Source organism: Saccostrea echinata, unplaced genomic scaffold (assembly GCF_033153115.1).
Source record: "Saccostrea echinata isolate AGI-Se365-2 ecotype Australia unplaced genomic scaffold, CSIRO_AGI_Sech_v1 ptg000003l, whole genome shotgun sequence".
Classification (NCBI taxonomy): Eukaryota; Metazoa; Mollusca; class Bivalvia; order Ostreida; family Ostreidae; genus Saccostrea; species Saccostrea echinata.
The window spans coordinates 304,894-332,535 of NW_026889752.1; the positions used below are offsets into that span (position 1 = coordinate 304,894).

Here is a 27,642-nt window from a genome sequence, read left to right on the forward strand (position 1 = left end):
ATTCTTATGTCGATACGATATGTCCTGGTGAACCTGAGATAAAAGATACCACAGAGTCTGACACATCTGTTTCATATTTGGATATTTTACTTGAAAAAGACGTTAATGGTAATATAACAACCTAGCTTTATGATAAACGTGATGACTTTAACTTTTCAATCGTCAACTTCCCTTCCTTATGCAGCAACATACCTTCATCACCTGCATACGGGGTATATATCTCTCAGTTAATTCGATACGCAAGAACATGCTCTACGTATGTACAATTTCTAAAACGAGGTAAATTATTGACAAATAAGTTGATGAAACAAGAATATCAGTTGTCTCGTTTAAAGTCATCATTTCGTAAGTTCTATGGTCGATACAATGACCTTGCCAGCAAATACAATTTATGATCGAGTCAAATGCTGATTGATACTAATTGTTAGGCCATTATTTACACACTGAATTGTCGATGGATTTTTCCGTTATTTCCCGATCATGACAAGGATCACACGGCGGGTGTGACCGGTCGGCAGGGGATGCTCACTCCTCCATGGCACCTGATCCCAACTCTGATGTTTGGAGGTCCGTGTTTGCTCTGCTCCTATTTTGTATTGTTTAATGGACTTTTGAGCTTGAATACTGTTCGTTATTTCCATATATTTCATTAATAAAAAGGGGACTAATTAATCTGTAATAGACTGTTGGTTAAAGGATGGGTGATTCTGCTTTGTCATCTGCTTTACTAATAGATTTATACTTTCAAATATTTATTTATTTTTAAGCTCCATACAATTTATTTGGCCATATGAAGAACACATTAATGTGTGAAGTGAAGCCAGTGGTATGCTGCCTTACAAAAGATTGCAATGCTGAGTGGGATATGAGGGAAATTGTTAAAAAAGCCGACATGACAGAGGATGAGCGAATATTCTATGAGTTCAAGATTTCCTTCAACTCTGTCAATCAAGAAAGTGATATTACCTCAGAGTGCCCCGAATGCGGCCAATTCTGTCAGCGACAGACGGATGTCCTGCCCATCAGATGTACTTCATGCTCTAAAAAGAAGGGCGTAGCCTTTGATTTCTGCTGGAGTTGCAAATCACCCTGGATAACAAACCACCAGTGCAGCAAAAGAGAATTAGAGGCATTTCAAAGAATTCTTAATGAAGCCCCACTTAAGAAGATTGATATGTCAAATATAGAGGGTGTGCCATCAAAGCGAATGTGTCCAAATGTTTCCTGCAGATATCTGATCGAACACTTGAAGGATTGTAAAACCATGACTTGCACTAAATGCAAAACTGTGTTTTGCTTTTCCTGTCTTAAAGTTGCTGTAAACGGTCGATTGCCATGTGGAAACTATAATCAACAGTGTATTGTGGCTCCGATTCAGAATGTGTTTTGCGGGGAATTAAATTGATATATTATTATTATATTATAGAAACAGTGAGACAATTAACATGAAACATTTACATTGAATTAGGTTTCTATATAGTATTTTCAAATATTGAATGGAAGATTCTTTTTTGAAATTAAGTCTTTTCTTGTTTAAGTTGTCTGAAAAAAAAAATATACCCAACTTTCCCTATCAAGATGCAGCGTGATTAAAAAAAGAAACTCGCTTTTTTAATTTTTAACATATTCTGAAAAGCTTATTCATAATCTGAAATACTCTAAGAGATACATGTACATGTCCCTAGCTACCATATTTTTTATCTATGCCTAAAACTTCCAGGTACGGACAGAATGATGGGTGCGTAAACACGGAGAATCAAAACTCTACTTAGACATATAGGGGATGTTATTTGATAATCAATATCTCTAAAATAATGAAAGAAACCTGACAATATATATAACTACTTTAAAATATTTGGGAAATACTAAATTAATGAACAACAAAATATGAAAAAAATTGAATGACAGTTTTTTTCCCTCTCAAAGTTCTTCCCCTTAAAGCCAACACGATTTTTTTTTAGAATGAGCACAGGTTTGCTATACTTCGAGCTAAAATTGTATTACACTGTATAGTAAAAGACGCAATCAATAATGTAAAAGTACAATTTTTATGTACAAGTGTAAAATATTTGTAATATTCTTTTACTGAATAAGAAGACACATGAAAAAATTCTATATGAAAAGAACATTCGATCTAGGTTTTGCTATGCTTTTATTCAACATTTAGTTAAATATATTAACAATATATATGTTCATTCCTACAATGATCCGATATATCACTTTGAACACGAAGTAAAAGATACTAGAGAGTCTGGCATCTGTTTCATATCTGAATATTTCATTAGAAAAAAGACGTCAATGGTAACCTTACGACAAATTTATAATAAATCTGATTACTTCATTTTTTCTATCGTAAACGTCCCTTATTTACTGAATGTGTACTTTACAAAGAGGACTTCGTATTTTAATGGCTTTGGTGCTGACAGCGATGGTCCAACTCATGATTTCCATTTATGAATGAATACAACAGCGATCTTTGTCAATACATGCTCCTGTGTTCCTGTGCTCCTGTGATCGTCTATCCAGTCTGCCATTATTTAACATAAAAATCGCGAACCTGATTCAAGTGTGGCATTAATTCAACACGATACATGTGTAAGTTTCTATATAATATTTAATTTGTTTCAAATCCAATTCAATAAGAGAAATTTATAATCAGCCTATCACTCATCTTGACAATGTAATAGTAAAGAAAGTATAAGTAAAGCTTATTAACACCTTATTCATCCTTTTTAAAATGTAGAATTAGATTGCCTTTTCTTTAAAGAAAAGATTTTTTTTCCTGTTTTTTCTGTTTATTTGTAAGTTTGTTTCTTTGTTAAACGTCCCTTTCGAGAAATTTTTTCCACTCATATCGGGCTATAAATTTTGACCTATACCCGGTACTCGGGGCTATTGAACAGTGAGGGATTTTTCCGTGACAGCACATACTGTGAGATTCATATGGTCTCATTCGATGGACCAGTCTCCGCGTCCTGCAATTGGATTCGAACCCACGGCGTAAGAATAATCTTCTTACTCCGCGACTCTAGAGCAAATGCTCTGACCACTGCGCCAAGCGGGTAACATTTTTTAATGGAATTTTCTGTTTGTATTCACAATATGTCATATCATATAAATATTAAGAATAAAAGAAAATCGAGAATTAGTTACACGGATCTACTACATCTGTGAACTATGTACATGTATGATTATGTAAACTTCCTTTGAAAACTTAGCTGAATGACTCTTCAGTTGGTATATACGATTTTTTGAGCATAATTGCTTTCACTCAGAACTTTAAAATTGACGATGGACATCAATCTACCCTATCTACCTAAATTTGGCAAGATGGGTAAGTTTACTGAATCCTTATGATTAATTTTACCTGAGTGTTTAAACTATGTGTAACCTTTTTAAAGAAATTTTTCTGTTTTATCTTTTTATAGCGGAACATTAGTAATTTCATGATTCGCCAATCCCTCCATACGTGGTGACTGCGCTGAATTTTGAAAACGTCATTTTACGTACAGGTACAGAATTTTGCAGTACTCAGAAGTCATCCAATGACTTCATAGGTCAAATGGGAATCAGAACATGTTTTTCTTTTAACAAAAACCGTGTTCAGATTACTCATTATACACAGTAGCCATATCATCTTTTTTGGTGCACTTGGGATGTGCAATAAGGTTACGGAATATTAATTTAAAATTTAATACATTTCAATCTTTAATTTAAAAATCGAATTTATTACATATGAATTTGAAAAACTAATGTAGGAGGTCCATAGTCATAGGCTTTCCTATGCCTTTAATGATCAATTCGATACATGTGCAAATCTTTCATGTAAATTGTAGAATAAATTTAGAGACAAACCCTTACGCGCGGGAAATGCCGTTTTAATTTTTATTACAGCATCTAGTTTAGACTCACACATGTTGGAATGTGATTAGTGGTATTCTGTTAATGTGCAATAGAGTTTCAGAACGCTTATTTACACCCATGGCTCCGATTTTTTAGTAAAATAGAAAAAAAAAAAAAAATCAACACAAACATGGTTCTCTTCGTCCTCTTTTATTTTAAATGGAAGCCTGTTTATCGTCTGTAAAATATGATGAAAGATGTGTAATAAATTTTCATGAATTTGACCTTTACCATATGAGGCGATTAGGGGTCGAAAAACAACGTATTTTTATATTAACCTTGTTATCTGAACTACTCTTACATTTTAAGCAGTAGCCAATTTATCTTATTGAAATACGACTGTTGGTGCCCAGAAGATGTGCAAAGAGGTTTGGAAACAAACAAGATGTATGGATTGAAATAAAAATATTAAAATCTTCCTCTAGGTGTAATGAAAAAAGTGAAGATAACGAACAGTGATCGATAAAAAAAAATCTATAAACAATACGTCAAGTATGTAAAGGGGGCATAGAACACGGACTCTTGGAAACGCCAGAGGTAGGATCAGGTGCTTAGAAGTAAGCATCCTCTGTTGACCGGTCAGACCCGCAATGAGCCCTATGTATTGATAAGGTTAACAAAAAGAAGAAGGTACGGTTTAAGCTTTATTGTGCCCTAAAAATTTAATGTTTTCAAAAAGTTTTGAAACTGTCTTAAATATTAGTTTGGTATATGACTGTGATAAATCAGGAAACAATATATGGCATGAAGGAGTACCATTCTGGAAATATGACGTCATTAATTTGATGCATGTCTCAAATTTAAACAGAAAAAAACCTCAAAATGTCCAATTTCAAGGGTTATTTTCCTTAGGAAAATAGTGTCCACAGCCATCGCCCACTTTCGTTTTCGGATATGTTGTGTAAAATTCTCTGAAAAATCACGTATCTCAAAATCTTTGTGGGCGATGCCTGTGGACAAATTATCTGAAAGAAAATTCCATTGAAAAATTGTGTCTTCTGCAACGTTTTAAGGAAAAGACGGAAAAATGCACAAGTTTACGACGTCACAATTAGCATTTAGAAGGTCATGCGAGAAAAATGATTTGTATGATCTTTCTGCGTGGAATTTCAATGATTCAGAAAGCATGGGTTTTCAATTTTTACATCACTTTCATTTTTAAGAAAAACAAAGGGCAAGATTTGTTTTGAAACCGTACCCTGTTCTTTCCGTAATCAAATTCAATATACAATCAGAATCCTAACAATTGGTATGAAACAAGGAAGCCAAAATAAGACCCAATCATAGGTTATATTTGCTAACAAAGTAATTACAGCGACCATAGAATTTACGAAATACCGACCTTAAACGAGGTTGTTGCCCTGTAACATCAACCATAAACTGGTGATAGAATATCACTACATAAATCAGGAAAGTTGACGATGGAAAAGCTAAGGTCATCTTGTTTGTCAAACAATTTAGTTATAAGTTGGCCTTTATCGTCTATAGTCAGTAAAACATCAATATGAGCAGATGTGGCAGACTCTGTGGTGTCTTTTATTTCAAGTTCACTTGGATATATCAAGTCGACATATATGAATGAAAATAACTATATTGTTAATTGATAAAACATCGTCAATATATCTGTATGTTGAATGAAAGGCCACAGCAAGTGTTCTCCTCTTCTCATGTAGAAGTATTTGAATAAATTCTGCTAATAGACGAGCACAATTATTGCCCATCAGGCCTCAAATCCTCTGCTATAACAAAATGCATATATGCTCTGAAAAATAATAAGTCAAGTGACCACGACAACATTGTTAATGAATATATAAAATCCACTGTAGATACTATGTCAATTTTTTATGTAATATTATTTAACAAAATATTTGCCTCAGGAATCATACCTTCTCATTGGACATTTGGTAATATTATCAAATCCTAAAATCCTACAGATCCTAAAAATTATAGACCTATTACTTTGATAAGCTGCTTGGGTAAATTGTTTACATCCATTCTGAATGAGAGACTCAATCATTATGCAAATACTGTCCACCTTATTTTAAAAAATCAAGCTGGTTTTAGAAAAAAACTATTCTACTCTGGACCACATCTTTACTTTGTATGCATTGATTGAAATATCAAAATATCATAGGAAAGGGTTGTATTGTGCTTTTATTGATTTTGAGAAAGCTTTTGATTCTGTTTGGCGTGTAGGACTTTGGAACAAAATACTATTAAATAATATAGATGGTAAATGCTTCAATGTTATTACACAGATGTATAAAAGCATTAAATCTAGAGTTGTCTCAAATGGTTTATATTCTGAACCTTTTCCTTGCACTGTAGGTGTCAGACAAGGGGAAAATCTATCCCCATTTCTGTTTGCAATATATCTAAATGATCTTGAAGACTTCATGTACTCAAATAATGTAAAAGGTTTATCATTTATATCTGCCAAATTAGAAAAAGAGTTTGATTTGTATCTTAGATTGTTTGTTTTGTTATATGTATATGCTGATGACACAATTCTTTTGTCAGAAACACCAGAAGATCTTCAACACCAATTGAATATTTTTAACAATTATTGTAAACGATGGCATCTGAAAGTTAACACTAATAAAACTAAGGTTGTTATCTTTGGAAAAGGCATCCACGAACTGAAAAACCATTTACATTAAATGGTAATATATTAGAAATTATTGATAATTTTGAATATTTAGGTGTAAGTTTTTGTAAAAATGGTTCATTTAATTCAAATATTAAGGAATTATTTCAAAAAGCAACGAAAGCTATGTATGGTGTTATAGGAAAATGTAGAAAACACAACCTTACTGTAGAATGTACATTAGATATGTTTGACAAAATTGTAAAGCCTGTATTTTCATATGGATGTGAAGTATGGGGTCATAATCCGTCACCATTAGTTGAAAAATTGCATTTAAAATTTTGTAAACACATTTTACATGTAAAATCATCTACACCAAATTTTATGGTATACGGTGAATTAGGTAGATACCCTATTTCAATTAATATTAAGGTAAGAATGATAAGCTTTTGGTGCAAATTGTCTCATTTACAATGTGATAAATTATCATCAAATCTGTTAATTGTTTTGAAGAACTACAATAATCCATGGTGTAACTTTATCAAATCTATACTGATGAATGTGGGCTTTCTTATATCTGGCAAACTTGCCAACCAGTGAATGTATCTTGGCTGAAGAAAGTAGTTTTTAACACTCTGTATGTCTGTTTAAACAGTCATGGTACAGTGAAATGTTTAATTCATCTAAAGGTCTTAATTACAGAATATATAAAACTTCATTTTGTTTAGAAAAGTATTTAGTATCTTTGCCTTGTAAGTACTGGAAATTATTATGTAGGTTTAGAACTTGTAATAATAAATTGCCGATTGAAGTTGGGAGATGGCAAAATGTACCAAGAGAAAATAAAATTTGTAAGTTATGTTCAAAAAATGAAATTCGTGATGAATATCATTACTTATTCAATTGTAATGATCCATTTATTCTGAAATCAAGATTATCACTAATATCAAAGTATTACTATTTATATCCAAATGTGTATAAGTTTGATCAACTTTTTAATACAAAAATACAGTTAAATTGATAAAACTGTGTAAATTTATAAAAATTATCTGTGAGAGAGTTGGCTCTCCTTGTTAGGTCATTGTTAGCTTTTTGACTTTGCACTTTTTCTGTTTCACGCATACACATATGTTTAACTATATTTGTAATCTGTCTCTACACTGTATGAGAATAAATTCATTGTCATTGTCATTGCTAAGAACAGACAAAATCTGTACATTTAGCTTAATTAAAAATCAAATCCAAAAATGGGGTCAATGCGCTTCTTTTGGCGCTTCAGAGCATTTAATATGACCTTTGTCACTGAAATCATGTCTTACACAAATCAATGTTTCAAAGTTGTTCTTCTAATATTTTTATTAAAATAATTTATGAAAACAAACACAGTCTTTTTACATCTTGAATAGTCTCTTTAAAACTTGTGACAACAAAAAACTTTTGAATTCCTTCGCATAGTCAATTATTTGATCTTTTTGCACTCCAAAAATGTCATTTTTCTGGCATAAAAGTTTAACAAGCAATAAAATCAATTGTTTCTAAATTTAAACAGAATGGTTAAAATTACTTTGTATATTTAGAAAAGAAAATAAACAGTTGGGGTCTGTGATATTAATTCTTTAATATAATTAAAATAGTGTTAATTTTTAGCCTAATGTGGGCTATATTTTTCCCAGAACTTTGACAATATATTTGCTGCATTTGTCTAATATGACAGAATTCATGACAGTTAATTTAATATATCATTTAGGACCAGCATAAAACATTTCACTGCACAAAATAGCTCTGTGTGCAGATAGGAATCCAAACTTAGCCATACTGTAAGTATTTCGAAAGAGAAAAAATGATCATTTTCTTCTAAAAAAAAATTTCCGCCACCAAATATAGTTCCTCCATGCTTTTGGTATGAAATTTATTCATGGGGTTTTAATTGAATATACATGTAGTTTAATTTAGCATTGTAGAATCCAAATTTATTGTAAGAACTAAAACATTCTGCAGATTTTTTTTCAAGACAAAAATCTGCTCAAAAGCTCAGAACGAACCTCGTTAAAAGGGGAGGCAAAAAAAGTGCTTGAAAAAAAAATTAATACTAACTAAATTTTCTGAGAGTCGCGGGTGTGGTGGTGGTGGCGTTGTGTGTATGTGTGTGTGTGTGGGGGGGGGGGGGCATGGGGAGCGTGTCATCTGGTCTTTCAGTGTAGATGTCAATGCTACATTATCAGCAAAACAATTCTCCTAAAAATGGGGAGGGCTGCTTTCCCCTCCCGGATACTACTTGCCCCTTGTTGTAACACAGAACATTAACTGGCAAGATTGGAAATATGTAGTTTACGTCTTTTCCATCTGTTATAGTCAAAATGTTTTATGATAGACAATGAAATGGGCGGGTACAATTCGACACGGACGTCTGGGAAAACATTGGATTGAAATTCAAGTTGGAAGTTGATTTTCAATCCTCCTGACTATTTAATATGCAAAGTATTAACGTTTGATCTAAAAAACAAATAATTTCATTTCCCACATAGTTTGAAATTTGATGTAAATCAGAATTTTCTATCCAGTATTTTCAAAGGCACGCAAAGGTTTAAGATGTACAAGATAAAGATATATTTTCTCAGGGGACAACGTTTGACTCAAATTAAAGAGGAAGGGGGGGGGTAAATTTTTTTGAGTCAGATTATTTATGTTCACCACTTCACATAAAAGAATACATTGTATATTTATTCCTTTAATGACAAACGATATCATTTTTTTCTTTTGCTGAAAAATGTTTGACAAGCAAAAACAGGGACGGGGGGGGGGGGGGGGGGTTGTCCATACTCAAAAACTTTTTTTTATTTTCCAAGATCTGCCAGTCCCTACACAGGATTTAGATGGTCGTTCCCTATTTATTTCTTTAAAAAAAATTGAAAGAAAATTATGATTTACATATATTTCAAAGCATTCCGAAATTGAAATTAATTGTCTGGAGCAAACATTTTAATACACTTTGAGTATGAAAATAGCTAAGGTGGATTGAAAATCAACTTCGAACTTGAATTTCATTCAAATGTTTTCTCAGACGTCCACGTAGAATTGTACCATCCCAATTCACTGCCTATCATCAAATGAAATGGAAATGACGTAAGCTGCATATTTCCAATCTTACCAGTTCCGCGGTCATACATTATTGAATAGGGAAGAAAGATTAAGTATTCGTCCAAATTGCCAATAATATAAGCTTCACCCTTCTGTATGTATAGCTTATAATGAAAAAAGAAACCGAAAGCAGTCAAATTCCGGGATTTAAAAACATTGATTGTTTTGGTGACATTGATAAACACCAAGTTTGAGAAAGTTTGTCGATACAGAAGAAGATGGACTTTTCCAGACGTCCGATGCGCAAGTCAGTGACGGTTTATATTAAAAAAATAGTTGGAGGGACGAGTATCGTCACAGTGGATTCAGTAAGTTTTTGAATCAGAATACTTTTTAATTTTAATCAATTAAGTATTGAAAGTACCGAGAAAAAAAAAAAACCGGAGATGTTCATAATGACTGCATGAAACCTCTAAAAAGTGAAAAGTAGCATTAATGAAATGCATATTTTGTTGAATATACTAATTATTTAAGATATAACTCCTATAAAAATTTACATACCAGGTAGTTATGTTTTTTTTAAATGCAAATATTATCCATTTCAAGTTATACAAACTGGAGTAATGATGGCTAAATGATTGACTGAAAATTTTTAACAATTGAACATTTCAAAGAACTGCTGCTAGGTGGTACTAAGGGAATTCTAATCATGCTAATGAGTTGATACATGTATGTTGCAGCAATAGACCGAGGCCTATAGGTCTCAGTCTAAACATTCCTGCATTCTATCTGTTCCTTTCTTAAAAATTCACGGATTCACACTGACAAATTAAAGTAAACAACATGTAGGTAGCTGTGATTATTCTTTTATAATAATAATGAGTTGGTCAAACAATATTAATGAATGCATGTATATTCCACAAAACAGTAATATTAAATATTTGACTAATTCTGTGTTTGCTGTATTTCCAGGGTGATTCAATTGAAAAGTGGAGTGCGGCTGATAATAATACTGAATAAACAATCGATAGTGCTCGGTTCATTTTTGCAGGACAAATGCTAAATCGAGACAGAAGAATTTCAGATTACAATATTGGAGATAGATCAGTTATCTATTTTATTCCAAGACTTTCTGGAAGTTAATTTTGAACTAAAAGAGGCTGTGTTTCCAACCTATGTGAAAAAAATAAATATATATGTGAATGAAAGAAATAAAGTAATCTAACAAACTTTGTTCAATTTTAACAAATACACGACATTTTTGACCGGTCTGTACGGTCTAATCTGGATAACTGGTTTCAATATCCCGCATCCCAATCGCAAAGTTAGACTTTTGTTTTAATAACTGTGCCGCTCAGGCTTTATTTTTTGTTTTGATATAAAAAAATCGGTATAAATTTTAGACTTTGAAACTATTGAATTCAAAGCAGAAAAATATTACTTTGGTATTACTTAAATTTATATGTACTCTTGCACTGTAAGCTAGCTACCCGTTCTCAAAAGGCACTAAGAGGTTACTTTTACATAGTATTATAAACGTTAAAACTTATTTATTCCTATTTTATACAACCGGTACATGTAGGGTTGAATCAAAGTCACAAGTAGCTTAAAATCCCAATCTTTTTCCATTTCTTACAGTGTAAAAAATAAGTGCTTTAAAAATAAACAGCAAATTGCAACAGATATTAAAGACTCGACCGTGTTTAAAATTTAAAAATCTCTTCTGTGTAAAAAAAAAAATGTGTAAGAAATAAACACGTTAAAATTCTATATACACGAGGTTTAATATTTAAATACCCCTTTCTCATTCTGTTTAGTCGCCCGCGTGGCGCAGTGGTTAGAGCGTCTGCTCTAGAGTCGCGAAGTAAGGAGTTGATCTTTACGTCGCCGGTTCGAATCCCACTGTGGGACGTGGACACCGGTCCTTCGGATGAGACCGTATAAACCGAGGTCCCGTGTCGCAGTAGGTGCTGTAACGAAAAAGATCCCTCACTGCTCAATAGCCGTAAGTGCCGAGTATAGGACAAAAATTGCAGCTCTCCACCGGCAAGTGATGGCGTCTCCATATGAGTGAAAAATTCTCGAGAGGGACGTTAAACAACATACAATCAATCAATCATTCTGTTTAAATACTACTCGCTTCATAAACCAAAAAATATTTAAAGATTTTAAAATAGCTATTCTCTGTAAGCATTTAAACTCTTATATAGGGAGTGTGACACGCTAGGTTTTGGAATTTTATGAAACTTGGCGCACCTTTTTATATTGATGTATAAAACTAGAATTCATAAAAAATGGTTGCTATGGTCAATGGTTACCATGGCAGCCAACATACATTTTTCATGACCTAAAAACTCTAAATTTTGATGAAAATCGACCATTTTTGACTAATTAAAAATCTTTAATAGAACAAGATATTTACATGACTTATCTTTTTGCCAAAATACATCATTTTTATAGTTTTTAAGATAATTTCTAGTATTTGAGTATTTTTACCTCATAGAAAAAAAATCCGACTTTTTTTGTAAAATGTAGATTTTAGGCTCTTCTGAAAAGACTGGTATAAAATTTTGCGGACATGTTGGAAAAAATAAATACACTGGTTTGAAAGTCCATATATAGTTCTAATATAAACTGCAAAGAAACACTTGGTATTCATATTTTGTTTTCATGTTACCTTGGTTACAAACTTATGTTTTTTAAAAGAATTCCAGGCAAGGGCAATAGGTATCTTCAATCAGTTTTCATATAAATACCTTAAGTATTTTAAAATGGATTAAAACCAAATTTGTATGTGTTGTATATACACATATAGCAAAAACAAAGAAAAAAAATCAATTTTTCATAACAAAAGGTCAAAGGTCAAGGTCAAAATGGCTAGATTTAGATGGAAATTAAAGGAAACTAAGCACATTTTTCAATGTCATAATTAATACTTGTGTTTTAAACAACATATGAATAAACAAAATTACAGTTCTGGTGGACAATACAATCATGTGGGGGATATTAATTTAGGTCTGTCTGACGTCCGTCTGTCCGTCAGTCTGTCTTTCTGTAACACTTTTGTTTTGGCGCGATGTCTTGTGAAGCCTTTGAGCCTTTGCAATGAAAGTTTATATAACAACTCTTTGTAGCCTAATGAAGACCCCCTTTGATTTTTAGTCAAAGGTCAAGGTCATGAATTCATAAATTCTGTCTGTTTTAACACTATTTCCGCGTAATATCTCAAGAAGCCTTCGAACTTTTGCAATGAAATTCTATACTGAAACTCCCTATGGCCTAAAGAAGACCCCTATTGATTTCAAAATTAAAAGGTCAAAGGTCAAGGTAATTTATACATTCTGTTTGTAGGTAAAATTTTCATTTCCGAGCGATATCTGAAGAAGCTTTCAAGCTTTTGTAATAAATTTTTATATCATAACTCCCTATGGTCCCGCCCACCCCTCTTATATTTTCCCGTCCCCCAACCCCACCACCCTCCGACCTCATGGCACCCCTCTAGATCCGTACATGCTCTTCTTTCCTTAAGCAGGGAACACAGATTCTCTGAATAAGCTTGGTAGTATTAATAGCATTTATACCCGGATATTGTGAATGTCGTATCCTGCTTTATATACAATGCATTTTTCTTAAACTGGTATTACATTCTCACCTTTAGCTTGATGCATAATGTGAAAATGCTGTGAGAATGGTTTTTAAGGTTATTTATTGATTGAAAAAAAGTAGCCAACTCAAAATATTGAAAGCCTATACACGTACCAAATTGAGTGACTTGTACGTAGAGAATTATGCTACATGCATGTAAAACACTCTTTTATTGTTTTTGTAGACTAAGTCCTCACTTTTCCAGTGACAGTCAAAATGTGTTTTCCTGTGACTTTTTTCAGAGAAGTTGTCAGTAAAAGCCTAAACCCATTTTACTTTGGAATATAGTAAACATCTATCATGTATTATTCTCAAAAACTTGAAAATTTAGAGACAGTGATGATAAATATTTTATCCCAAATATGCCTGGATTTACGTAATAGATCTGCTATTTCCAACATATAATCAATAACAATCTGTTGTAAAAATCTACTGGACTTGCTCGCATAATCTGTTTTTGTGTTTTCTCGAATTTATGTCGGTTGCTTAGTTTGAGTTGGTTGGTAAGCTTGATGGAATCGTACACCTTAAAGTGTGTAATGTAAATTTCTAAACTTAAGTCCTTGAAAATATTGAAAATAATCTGTCCCTGCCTTCTACCTACGGCTTTCATTTTTTAAAATGAACATAATAAGTAACCAATGACCAGGACTTACTCCATCCCTTCCAGGAAACATGTAAAAGCACTTACCCCACATAAATTGGTAAGAGTCATTTGTAAGAAAAAAAAATCCCTTGTAAAACATTAAGAAGCGTGATATATAAATATGAAAGAAAGCTGTTCATTCATGTGTGATTATGTGATTAACCCCAATCCGCCCCCATTCCCGAGGTTTAAATTTCTTGTGTTCAATTCTATGATTTTTTTTTCTTTTGGAAGAGAGAAAAGGGGGGGGGGGTGTTGTCAGAAATTAATTTATGTTTTCATTACGATCCAGGACAGATAATATATTTTTTTTCCTCACTGAAAAAAGTCTGAAGAGCCCCCCTCCCCCCCCCCCCCCCCCCCAAGGGAAACGCCGAAACTTTATTTCATGGGGAAGACACTTGTTTCGGTAATAATTTTTTAACTCAAAGTATGATTATAATGCTTATTATACTATTGTTTAAAGAAATATTACCGAAACAAGTGCCTGTGTGTGGGGATGGAGATTGCAGCACTTATCAAAGATAGTTTATTTATTTTCTTGTCAGTTGAGGACAGATTATTTATTGTGAACATTTTCAAGAACGCATTATTAGTTTCTAAAATCTGCAGTAACCTCCTCCCCTTGCATCAAATTGTCGTCCCTTTAATTACAGACATTAAATATGTTAAATAGTTTTAGAATAGATATAAACAGACACTGCAAACGAAACGGTATATAACGTGTTAATACTTTCAAACTTTCAGAAGTTTGCTAATATGCATTAACATATGCTGTATTGTAAAATACAGGTTCAAATCATGATTCTGGGTTTTATATTATATTGAGATTCTCTTTATAACAATATTTTTTTTTCATTTTTTATTTGTTGGTTCATGATTTCTTTCACTACTTTGATCATAAAGAGGTTCTCTTTATAAATCATTTAGGCGACCATAATTTGATTTTTAGTTTTACGGATTTTTTTTCAAGAAAGGTCAAGTCGGAGGACGAAAAAAAGGACAAAATTCACAGTTTATTATTTATTGATACATAATGTTGTGAAGTTACACTGCATTTTGTATAACTGTAATGTTATGCGACTTTTTTTTGGTGACAATATTTTCCAACACATGCAGTCTGTTGTTTTGCATTTGATGAATTGTTAATCAGGGATTTATCAGCCTATTTTTGGAAACGCCATTTTTGGGGAATTGGGAAAAAATTAAAATGTTGCTTAAATCATATACTAAGGTGTATTTCATTTAACATTTCAGCATGAACTCTAATTTTGGCAACCAAACAGACAATTAAATATGATCCAACATCATCATACAAAATCAATTATGAATAACAGACTAATAAAAGTAAAATTGACTTCAATGACTGAGTATAAAGTATTTATACAACTTAGGGTAGTACAAGTGTGTATGAGATTCCAATTTAGGTCATTATAGAATCTGTTGCTGGAGATTATAAACCTCCTGCAAAAAATTATACCAAGTACACATTTCTAAAAGTCCTCTTTTAATACATGTATGAATTAATGCATTGAAAATATATTTTTTATCTGAAAAAATGCCTGGTGTCCTTACCATTCATTCGTAGATCAATTGAATAAGTGGAAATAACATAATAAATTTATATAATTAGACAATATCACCATTTTCAGAAAAATGGAGGAAATTCGGATTAAAAATTAGCGATGTTTTTACAGTATTTTTAAACATGTGTTATGACTTTAGCTTTGCTAAATGAGTTAGATGAAAATTACAGACAATCTGACAAATTTACTTTGTGTTTTTCCAAGATAAATAATTTTAAAAGCATAGCTCACCTATTGGGAAAACACTGCCAAATGGAAGAAAAAAAAAAAAAACAAAAAAAAAAAAAACTCATTTTCAGTTGGGAATGGGGACGAATTTCGGCCCCTGAAAAGGTACTGATAAATCCCTGAACTGTTTGGTTTTTGAAAACCATAAAACCAATCCAACGATGTCCACCATTCGGCACTCGTGTTTTTATGTATCTGAATGATTTTCTATCATAAAACACGGGTTTGATACGAGCGGCTTGAAAAATTCCGGATTTTTTTTTCAAAATGCAAATTTTTAGAGTCGGCGGATCCGTTAAACTAAAAATCAAATTATGGTCGCCTTAATAAAAAAAAATGTTGGCCTAATATTCAACATTGTAACTGAAGCTTTAGAATTCCTTACAGGACTCATTTATTGACCTATTATTGGACATTTTAACCAAGGATTCAACACAGGTGTGAGTAGACATAATAGAGAGGTTGAGTTTCTAAACGTGTACACGTACGTGTACGTGTGTACAAACTTTGACATACACGTACACGTTTTTTGTAATTTGTCTGTTGAGATTTTAAAGACGTGTAACGTGAACGTGTAGACTGTAATCGATGTCTCTGTTTTAACTATTTAGTAGTTTTGTGACATTAGTTTGACTTTAGTTAGTGAACAAAACATGGTTAAAATGAGTGTTCCTGAAACTTAACATCCTAAATAATTAACAACAATAACTGTTTCACACATAAATTGACTAGTTTTTATTGAAAAAGCTACAAGTTTACACCTACGTGTAGATGCCTTTTTACAAGTTGTAGGAACGTGTAGAAAACTTATCAACGCCAAAACTGGTGACGTAATACGCAAGAAATTTAGGGAATTCCCCTACTAGACGTACCCGTACACGTATATGTATGAAATCTCAACCTCTTTAATATTTCCCAGCTACTTGTATTTTTACATTCGATGTAAGGAGTATGTGTAGTGGAGCCTTGATAATCCGTACGCTTCACCGTCATGACCAATTTTGTCGCGAACAGATTTTACACTTAAATATTTATGCATTTTATAAAAGTACGTGTCAGTAATCCGGAAACTTTTAAAATCGGTAAGATTTGTTTTGGAAACTATACCTGGATTAACCAAACTCGACTGTTTACCTTAGTGTAATTTTTTTTTTCTTCCTAATATTCCTTAAATAGAATCTGTCAAAGAATACATGCTTGATGAGAAACATAATGTTCAGTTGTAACAGAATGTGAACTCACTGTTTTATTCTTTAGTTTGATTATTTAAGAACCTTCGCAAATATTTTTCTTCCATATATAATTTCAATTTACGGAACACAGCAGTGGCCTTTTTATAACACTTATGATTAGACATAAGATATCTCCTTTAATATAAAAAGTAACAAAGACAGCAAGGGCACATTTATAAAGCAAATATTTAAACATTTGGTTTTTCAAATTTAAACAATATCTGTATCCTCTTTATATTATAGAGATGGAACGTTTGATCAAAATAATCAAAATGACTGTGTATCTTTCCTTCATGTTTTACTGGACGTCTTAAGCAAGGATGACTGTAAAAAGTATAGTACCAGTAAAGAGAAAATATGGTAATATGCAACTGTTAATATCGTAATATGCAACTGCTAATATGGTAATATGCAACTCGTGTTGTAAACTTTTGAAATGGAATATTTTATTCATGTGGAATAATGACAGATTAGTATTTGTTTTGTTCTTTTAGGAAAAGTTGATCACTTTTTCATTGATGTTGTTGATGAAATAGAATGCAGGGAATGCATGACTGTGAGTACAGTAAATGATGCTGATAGTACCATAAGTACTATTTCTAATATCTGGATGATATCTTTCTTACATACACAATGTCTTGATTTTCACTTCTAGTTAACACTTTTTTAAGTTTATTACAGAAATTTAATATCGATAATCTGTATTGGGAAGAACTGTTTGAAAATGGAGAGCTAAAATGTACTAACTGTGGAAAGAACAGAAAACTGGTCAAAACGTCAAGATTGGCCAGCTGTCCGGCTTTGTTGATGTTTCCGATACAACGCCTTTGGGTAAATTGTTCTTCATACATAAAATTGAGTAATTATACGTGTCACGTGACTTTGTGTGTAGACGTCAATTATCGGTGCTCCGAGTTTTGAGTAAAAAATGCGTAGGAAACAGTGTGAATTTGTGCCATATCTTGATGTAGCTGAATATAATGACTGGAAATAGACAAAACAAGCAGAAGAAGATGAAAAAAGTCAAAAGCAGCAGCATTAATAGCGGTAGTGAAGTCGGTCCCGATTTTAAATATTTCAAAGACGAGGACACCACTTTGAACAGTAATCAAGAGCAGATCGAGCGAGATATAACGGTGAGTGATTTACTGAATCAAGCGAATTCTATTTTATACTCGTCTACTGAGGAACTTAATGACAGTACTAGAAGTGAAACTGACAGTGACAGTGAATTAGTTAATAGTGTATTCGATTCATTCACTTTCCATGACAAGTCACTGGATAATATAAATATGGCGTCAAACCAAACAAGCTCTGGCTCTGTGTCAGGAAAACTAGATACACTATTATCTGTAGTCCTAGATTTAAAGAATAATCAGAAAAGTATGAAACGCATGTTTGAGTCCAAGTTAGACAAATTAAAAACTGGTTTGATGGAAAATGTTGAGAAAAAGATTCTATCATTGAAGGATGAGATATCTTTAAACATTGCTAGAGAGACAAATTGCACTGATCAAATTCTCATTTCTATACAATCCATACAATCACGTCGGAACGATTTAGAAAAAAACATGTAACAGGGGATAACGGCAATCACCTTGGAATCACCGGACACTCGTTAGATCCGCTAAATAACAATGAGATTACTATCACAGCTAGTGGCATCCCTGTCACTGAAGATGAAAACGTCATGCAAAAAGCTGAACATTTGATTCAGGCACTGGGAGAAACCGTACCACAATATGTTCAGATAACAAGCGCAGTCCGGCTGCCAACAAGATTTCCAAATAAACCAGGCCTTATCAAAATAAGTTTCCAAAATAAAGAAGAAAAAATTTGTGTGCTTAGAAACAAGATAAAGTTAAAAGACACCGATTTACACAAAGAAACTTTTCTTAGAAGCAGTAAATCTCGCATAGAACGGTTAATAGAAATAAATGCACGCACCATCTTGAGAAACTTGCCGCGAGAACGGGAAAGATTACTACGGGTCGATGCAAGTGGACGAATCATACCTCGACAAACCGTGCAGATTGACCAACATGACCAACAAGAGCATTTCTAGTCATTATGGACGCTGGACAAATATGGGTCGGTACTGGAACAAAAGTGTCTTACGATGGACAAATGCTGTATCACCAAACTATCAATTGATATGGACTTCGGTCTGTGACAGTAGTGAAATTTCGATAGACATACTATATCATCCTCAGGAGCAAAATAAAGAAGTTAACGATTTACACAATGTACATACATAATTATAGTCCGTGAGGGAAAATGTAAGATTTATATCCAGGTGACTTATAGGTCCAAAGGGCCGGGTGTAAAGTACTTTTTTTGTATTTAAGTATTTCATGATGTATTACACAAGTCACTATAATAAATAAATAAATTATTATTATTATTATTATTATTATTATTATACGATGCTTTTACTACCGCGTATTAAATCGTCTGTCCTTCAGTGTCGAAATTTATATTGTACATGTATATATATTGTGTATATACGTAATATTGCAGGAAACTGGAGATGGTTTTGTTAAAAGAAATTGCGAAATAAAATTTAGTCCAAGGCTTCATTTAGACAATGAAATGGTAAGCAGTCAGGTATACAAAAGTGTGGTAAAATATTCTTCGCATTGGAATACGTACTTTTTATTTGTGTTTTAAGACTTATAATTTAAAACAATTAATTTTGATTTTTTTTAAGTATAATGTAGAAGAAAAAAAGGATTTCACTTAAAGCGACATATGAGGGCAAACATTCTGCTTGTATTTCAGTGCTATAAAGCGTTGTTTGATCAGAGATGGGTAGAAAGGTAGAAATCCGAAATGAAGAGTTTGAGAAGTTTACTCTCTTGAATAATACATGTGTATTAACACCATTTTATTGATTCTATTGGTGAAAAGATTCGCGTAATGAAGTTATTAAGATTAAGTTCTGTTTTGAATTGACGATTATATTTACTCTGGACGAAATAAATATGCGCGTTTGTGTGTATGGAGATATATTTGAAAGGTTCTGTGCTTTATAAACAGTGTCACAATGAACAGTTGTTCTTGAGGGAGTCTTTTTTTTTTTTTTTAAATTTTTCCTTCTTGTCAAACACATCTAAAACATGTGGATGAGCATTTGTTTCTTATAATTTTAGCCCAAATATGAACTGTTTGCAGTAGTGTACCACAGCGGTGATTTAGAGGGAGGACATTACTATTCAGCAGTGAAACATGACAATGACTGGTATACTTGTGACAACGACCACATCTGGAAGTGTTTTGAAGAAAAAGAAATTTTAAAATTTAGAGATATGTATCTTCTCTTTTATGAACGTAAATAGCATATTACTTGTCAATAAGTATTCAATTGATTAAAATATCGTTTTTGTTGAAATTGAGGTCTTATTATGTAAGTGTACATGTACGTATTTAATAGAGAACCCAAATTATTACAAGATTGATTAAACTTTAAAAAAAAAAATAAAGACTGTATATTGAGTGCATGTTAATAAGATATGATAAGGAATAATGATCCCTGGATAATGAATATCAAAAATGAAATACACACTCTTGGTCTGGCTGACGTGTATCATAGTAATCAAAAAAATTATGTTAGATATAACATATAATAGAGTATGCGACGTTTCAAATAAAAAAAAGTTATATCTGATATACATGTATGTGGATCATTAGATAGCAATTATTTGACTCTTTTTGTTTGCGAGGCCTTTTAAGGAAAAATACACACGTAAATTATAGAAAAGCGGTCACATCTTTTAGATTATCATCATATAACTTTAAGATCGAAACCGTAAGGTATGATGACTTAAAAGGGAGTAAAAGAAAATGACTTATTATATACCTAACTGTTTTCACTCAGTTTTACTGTTGAATTTATGCAATCACGTGACGGATCACCACACTGTGGTTTTCTGAGTCCATATCACCCCTCTCTGAAACTGATGAGTCAGACGTAGTACACAGATAAATGACGTTTTTATTCTGGCGCATCAAAAAGTTCCTTGACAAAATGGTTTATTTAATGGATAAAAGATATGTAATTGATCCAAAAAGTTTTTCTTTTATTATATTTTGCTAGTTGTGACGGGGTATATAATAAATTTATCATTATAACAGTAACTTGATCCGAAGAGCGGTATCACGTCTCGTTGACAGGCGCGGATCATCAGATCAAACTCGACGCTTCGCGTCTCGTTTGATCTGATGATCCGCGCCTGTCAACTTGACGTGATACGGCTCTTCGGATCAAGTTACTGTTATAATAATATATATTTATTTGATTTGAATATAATATTGAGGATTAATTTAATTTTTTATTATATGTCCAGTTTTTCGTAATTTAAGAGACATGTTTATTAAACATACATGTTCTACTCCTGATAACCACGTGTCTTCAATTTAATACAGTTATTTTGTAGTACAAACTCTTAAGACATAAGTATCTTAGAAAAAAACCAAAAAAACTTTAATATCATGCTTCATGCTACATTTAACTAACTACGATTAGAATGATAAAAAAATCAGCCATACGTATGTCAGCATGTAAGTATTTTAAGTTTGTAATTGTGTAACATGTTATTATGCTCTGTATGTACGTGTAATTGTTTAATTCAGAACTGAACTGAATTATATCAATGTATGTTTTCCTGCTTATATATAATATATAATATTTAATTTTTTATAGTCTTGTATGAAATGTTGATCCGATCTTATTACTTCATTCTTGTCCCGACAGAGATAGTTTGAACAAACCTGAAACTACTCCCTATAGTCCTAATGACGCATAAAGATAATAATGTTTGACGGTCTGTGTACTGCATGTAACTTGATTTATTCATAGTGGTTTTGTTCTTGGAATTCATATCTTTAAAAAAGCTACACTTCCATATATTCCTTAGTAAAACGTAAGACCCAACTTTTGATATATTTTTGATTTTTTATATAAAATTACAAAAGCCGAGAGAGAGAGAGAGAGAGAGAGAGAGAGAGAGAGAGTGTGTGTTTTAGAATATGCATGTTTCTTAATCATATTTGATTAAGAAATAATAAAAAGAAAATAAAAGATTTGGAACAAAATCCGGAAAAAAGGAATACTTTTATTGATTTAATAACTTGTGTCATTGCGTCATACATGTGTTTTACTACAAGGTTAAACATAGACCAGTAGAATTTGATTAAGTGATTCACTTGCATTATTTTAACATTTATGGTTTAAATTTAGTAATGACGTAATAAAATAGGGCCAGTTTTTCAGTAGATGACAAAAGCCAAAATATCAGGTCGGTAGATTGGTAAAAAAAAGAGTAAAATTCAGAAACAAAAATCTGTAACTAACCTTCTCCTCCCCTCCCCTACAAATTAAAACTACATACCATTTACCGGTATATTTTGGTAGCCAGAGTTCTTTAACACCCAGCGCTAGCTATAGGCTGATCATTCATTTACGCTACGTGTGATTACTGCATATTATATACGGATGCACAATACAATGTAAGAATTTCTTTCAGTTTCTAATTGACAACAATTATTACTAATTATTTGTACTTTTATTATTGTTTTCCTTTGAACAAAATAAAAAGTGTAGATGGTTTTTATTAGACTGATAGAGGGAGTTATTTCTAGAAATCAAATCAAAAGCGAAAGTAACGTTTAAATTTTCAGAAAATAAATAGTCAGTAGTTGTCATTTAAATCGCGTAAATTGGGTTTTAAACAGTCTGGAATGGAGTTTCAGAGATTGTCGTCTGGATATGCTCGTTCTTTTCACACGGTAATTTGTTTATTTTATAATTATTTTCTGCTCTCAATTCGTAATAATAATTGTACATTAAAGGCTATAGATCTATGTAATTTCCAAGAAAATATAATACATGATGTTATTATGTATAATTTTAGTCTATGTACCAGGACATGAAATTGTCAGTTTAATAGGCTTCATTTTAAAAATTCATTTTAAGGCGTTTGATACAGTTGGCGAAATAAAGGGCCCTATAGCATCCCTTTGTGGTGTTCCTCGTCACTGTGTAGATATTGTTGACCTCGAAGACGGCCTGATATACGAGAATAGCAGAGGAATTTCGAACCTTCCCCGCCCTATTCAAGTGATGATCGGGGCTACTGAGAGGCGTATTCCGTTCTACCTTGTGACCACTGATGTTGATATGATAGAACAGGACCCTTATGACGAGGAACCGAGGTTAAAAATGTCGTGTGGACACGCCATCAGTAAGTGATTTAAATAAAAAAATTTATTATGTTAATATGCATGTGCATCAATTTTCGTCACGGTCCATTTCTTTCGTGATCAATCTATAATAATTATATTTGCATGAATTATGTAGGTTAATTTTGCAGAACAGGGAGCTCCTTGTATATCATTTATTCGAAAATAAAATGAAAGGAAAATGTGATAACCTACAAATTTCGTACTTTAAAGAGTTTTAGCCTTCATAGTTTGCCATTGGATTTCAAGTATATAAATTCAACCAACATGTTTATTCAATTTGCAGCACCATACAACTTATTTGGACATATGAGAGATACATTGATGAACAAAGTGAGACATTCTATTTGTTGCCTTACTCCAGTTTGCCTACAAGAATGGAGTCTTCGAGAAGTGGCACAGAAAGCTGATATGACAGATGACGAAAGGATTTTCTTTGAATATAAAATTTCACTAAATGCTATTCTTCAAGGCAACGGCGAGACATCTGAATGTCCAAATTGTGGTCAATTTTGTCAACGTCAACACAATACCAAAGCGGTTCATTGTACTCGCTGTGCATTAAAGGGATTGGACAAACAGTTTGATTTTTGTTGGGATTGCAAATCTCCATGGGTACCAAATCATGCCTGTGGAAATCGAGACCTCGAAGCCATACAAAAAATCCTGAATGATGCCCCAAAGAAAACTTTAGATTATTCCAAAATTGAAAATGTCCCTTCGAAGAGACTCTGTCCAAATTGCAGAACTCTAATAGAACATGAAAAGATGTGTAAACAAATGAGATGTCCGAGCTGTAAGTCTGAATTCTGCTTCTCGTGTTTAACTCTCTGTGTAAACCAAAGATTGCAGTGTTCTGGGTATAGCACACAGTGCAACGTTGCTCCAGTTCAGGATGTATTCTCTTCATGAACATATTACAGTGTCTGAGTGACTTCTTTAATATGTTTTCAATGCAAAATTTGTGGATGAAAACAGGGATAAGTATCAATTATCTAGCGTTGGTAAATATTTATTAAATAAATCTTTAAAGATACAGATACATATAAGCTCATTGTTTTATTTAAGAATCAAAGTCACTATTAAAGAAAGCGAAGAAAATCATCAAGACTTAAAAATGCATGTGATTTAATATGCAATCTGAAATACCAAATGATTATATATTTTAAAAGATATCACATCGTATAAAACAGCAGGTATGCGTCATGAGATTTCAAAGCCTCCTGCAGGGTCGAATGTCTTACACGGCTGTCATTGCAATAGTACCAATCCCCTGCATCACTGTGATGTAAAAGGTGTTTTACAAATGATGTGTAGTGACCACCATGTACTGAGCCATGATGGTTCACAACACCGTATAGATGATAATTCACAATATTTCCATTCTGAAAGAAAAAAAATATCAATACAAAAAATCTAGTCCAGGAGTTCTGGTTATTGAAAACTATTAGAGAATCTACTGAATGGAAAATTATCCAAAAGCCCTGGTGCATACTTTCCCAAATCAAAGCAATTGAAATACAGGATATAATAAACAAAAGAAGAGAAAATAACATGCATGAACGGATAAAATTGTTTTAAGCCTAAGAGTAAATAAAGAAAATATGTATGTCGATTTATTAATTTATATGCCAGCTTTGTAGCTATATCATTTAAAAAAAATCTATGGTGTTTAATATTCATTTTTTTAAAAGATTCGGGTGGATGTATTTTATCAGAACTGAAAACATACTTTTTTATTTCCATGTTACTCATTTCTTACAAAGTACACATATTTTACTGTTAAGAAATGAGGCTGATTGGGGGAGAAAAGAAAAATAAATGAGAAGAGGAAAAAAGTGGGAAAAGGAGAAAGAAAATAGGAGAGAAGAGAATATACGAGGAGGAAAAACGATCCACTCTCTTTATATAAAGTTTCTATGCCTTCTTCATAAGACAAAATTTCTCAGTTTTTACTATATATAGTGAACTGGAGATTAAATTTGCTGATAACATCAATTTAGTTGTGCAGGGATGAATAACATTCTTTTCTAGATTGCTTGACTTTTTACATTTGTTTATAGATTCTGATTAATCTTAAAATATATCATGATTCTAAGATCTTAAAGTTAAATATTACCGATTGTGGTACTCTCAGTTTTTCAGGAAAGCCGATACTTTTATAAGATTTTGCAATGTGGAGGTGACCACCAAAACTCATCTGAAAAATCCATAAAACTTAATTTTTAAGAGACCCAAGTTAGAAATATTCAGTTCTCGGATAATGATAAACAACACGAAGTCCACATATCTGATTATTATTTGATAAAATGTTAATCTCTGTATACCTCCTTAAAACACCCAAGCTGAAGTACGAGAACTTTGGGCAATGTACGAAATCTCATTGCTTTTCTTGTTTTTCCTTTTCTTGATAAAAATCCTAGAAGTATGCATGAATGTAAATGAAATTAAATACATTATTTTACGTAATGCAATTAAAGTAAAACTCATAATAATGAAAATACGACATTGTAGATGTTATTACCATCTGTCCCACATTCTCTACAAGGGACATCTGCTTCATCAAATTCTTCCTCATAAAGCAGTGTTTTCAAACCTTCTTCTACATTCTGAAATGTTTCTGTATAATTCACACTGGGTTTTTTTTCTTAGTAAAAAGATCTGTTCTTAAGTATTTTGTGAAAACTTACATATGATTCTGAAGGAAGAGTTAGACTTCTCATAATCTGAATATCTGTTACTTCTTTCTACAATCAAACATTGTACTTTATTTACACTTCCTTCAATACGTTGGGTTCATACTAAAAAGATAAATATACTGTTATCATATACCTACATGATCACAGGAATCAAAAGCAAATTCATCAACCATTTCAATTTCAAATACAAGTGTTGTGTCTAAATAAGAAAGAAAGTGAGAACTATTAATTTGTGATTTAGAAAGTAAATAATAAATTATTCGATCTACGAAAGCTAGACGCGGATCTTATAGAATATATAATGTGCCAAGTATATCAATTTAACTTACTCTTTAACATGACACAAATACAAGAGGCTGTTTGCATCTGTAATTGTAATTTAAAATATTTATCTAGAAATAATGATAACAAATATTCAAAATTATATTTTGTCTGATGTAACCGTGTACCTTTTGCCTGATTTTCATCGTGTAATTCACTTAAGAGTGTAAGCAAAAACGAGTGACAGTCATTTTGGAATCCAATTCGAAATTCATGTTCTCTGAAAGTATCCAAACCATTAGCAAACAATGACATTTATAATGTTTGATATTTTTTTTTTAATTTTGAACATAAAAAAAGAACAAGGAGATTCAAAGCAGAGAGTTATTTTCACCTGCTCGAAACAATGTTCATTAACGTCGCTATCAGTCCAGACTTTCCAGAAGTTACCGACTTCATTGAATGTAGTAGGTTACGGAAAGCAGTCGTAACTGCTGTTTTCTAGAAAAGATAAAAAACGCATGTTTGCCATTGCCATTGGAAAGAAATGGCAACAGAAAAATGAACGTGAGAAAATTAAAGATACATGAACGATATCGCTCAATATACAAAGAAAACCACAAATGAAGTGGTATTATATTTTTCAACTTCTGAATTGATTTTAAAATTATTTATAATAATACTTTTTGTTCACAATAATGGTAAGTGCAAAATTCTTTTTTACCATTTGATGATTTACACCTGTCGAAACATGTTCCCTACAGGAAAACAACCTTTCATGCAGAAATGGCGTTTGTCCTAACACCTGAAATAACCATAGACCGTTTTTGAGACACATATCATTGTGGCCTTTTTGTGTTTTTTTTTCTCCTGAAATTAACTTTCCAGTTTTTGTAAGTATACTCTTCTCTTCGATAATACTGATTACCTGAAGCAAAGAATTAGCGTAGCAGGTGTTCCCTATGTTAGGAAGCCCCTAAAAATCAGAAAAAAAAATCCAAGGAATGGATACACACATTTCAATGAAATTAAGAAAAAGGATTGTTTTGTTCATAATAAGATTGATGTGCTTGAATATGTCACAAATACTTTTGGTGGTTCTCTCCCTTGTACTATGGATTCACCAGTTGTATGAAGAGGTGGATCCTGTAAAATACATGAACTTTTTGTCTTGAAATATTTAAAGTGATATGAATAACAATTAATAATATTTTTTATGTACTTTAAATATAACTACTGATGATCCATGTTGTATGCTTAGTCGTAATGTACAATGTTAAGTGTCAGTTGAAGGTTGCTTTAAATTCTGTTGATTTCAGAATTTATTTCATTAAAAGTGATTTACTTATGTTCATTAATGAATGCTGCTATTTAGGTAGCTTGCCAAATTTCAAGTAATGGAGTTTTTGCATGTGATCTATCAATTAACATAATGTACTAAACATTATCACATTAAACGCGTGAAAATTAAAAAAAAAAATGCGAAGTGTTTCTACTTCTTGAAATACACCAAAAATATAGTTATAATACATAACAA

At 32.2% G+C, this 27,642-nt stretch overlaps 3 protein-coding genes across 3 annotated transcripts in view; 2 read left to right on the plus strand and 1 right to left on the minus strand.

Annotated features, from left to right (window-relative positions):
• Window positions 1–20,243, plus strand: part of LOC133178642 (ubiquitin carboxyl-terminal hydrolase 27-like) — a 36,413-nt gene extending 16,170 nt beyond the window's left edge. Inside the window, exons 6-7 of the mRNA XM_061313367.1 lie at window positions 19,426–19,500; window positions 20,058–20,243. Of these exons, the coding sequence (XP_061169351.1) occupies window positions 19,426–19,500; window positions 20,058–20,243 (261 nt within the window). The remainder of the gene's footprint in view (window positions 1–19,425; window positions 19,501–20,057) is intronic.
• A 2,366-nt stretch (window positions 20,244–22,609) lies between these two features.
• On the plus strand, window positions 22,610–24,072 carry LOC133178505 (uncharacterized). Its single transcript, XM_061313195.1, has 3 exons — window positions 22,610–22,692; window positions 22,880–23,147; window positions 23,432–24,072. Exons 1-3 carry the CDS (start codon window positions 22,645–22,647, stop codon window positions 24,055–24,057), a joined length of 942 nt encoding a protein of 313 aa, XP_061169179.1. The 5' UTR covers window positions 22,610–22,644; the 3' UTR covers window positions 24,058–24,072.
• A 248-nt stretch (window positions 24,073–24,320) lies between these two features.
• LOC133178643 (uncharacterized) lies at window positions 24,321–26,602 on the minus strand. The gene is made up of 8 exons (XM_061313368.1): window positions 26,500–26,602; window positions 26,294–26,385; window positions 25,982–26,043; window positions 25,836–25,892; window positions 25,670–25,754; window positions 25,473–25,564; window positions 25,265–25,345; window positions 24,321–24,530 (listed from the first exon to the last, which is right to left on the minus strand). Exons 1-8 carry the CDS (start codon window positions 26,562–26,564, stop codon window positions 24,321–24,323), a joined length of 744 nt encoding a protein of 247 aa, XP_061169352.1. The 5' UTR covers window positions 26,565–26,602.
• Window positions 26,603–27,642: the final 1,040 nt, after the last annotated feature.

Coding starts and splice junctions, on each gene's coding strand:
- LOC133178643 (XM_061313368.1), bottom strand. CDS start 26,564: ATGAAGTCGGTAACTTCTGGAAAGTCTGGACTGATAGCGACGTTAATG. Junction 26,386..26,499: donor ATGAACATTGTTTCGAGCAG/GTGAAAATAACT, acceptor GGATACTTTCAG/AGAACATGAATTTCGAATTG. Junction 25,346..25,472: donor AGCTTGGGTGTTTTAAGGAG/GTATACAGAGAT, acceptor TGGATTTTTCAG/ATGAGTTTTGGTGGTCACCT.
- LOC133178505 (XM_061313195.1), top strand. CDS start 22,645: ATGGAGTTTCAGAGATTGTCGTCTGGATATGCTCGTTCTTTTCACACG. Junction 22,693..22,879: donor ATGCTCGTTCTTTTCACACG/GTAATTTGTTTA, acceptor ATTCATTTTAAG/GCGTTTGATACAGTTGGCGA. Junction 23,148..23,431: donor GTCGTGTGGACACGCCATCA/GTAAGTGATTTA, acceptor TTCAATTTGCAG/CACCATACAACTTATTTGGA.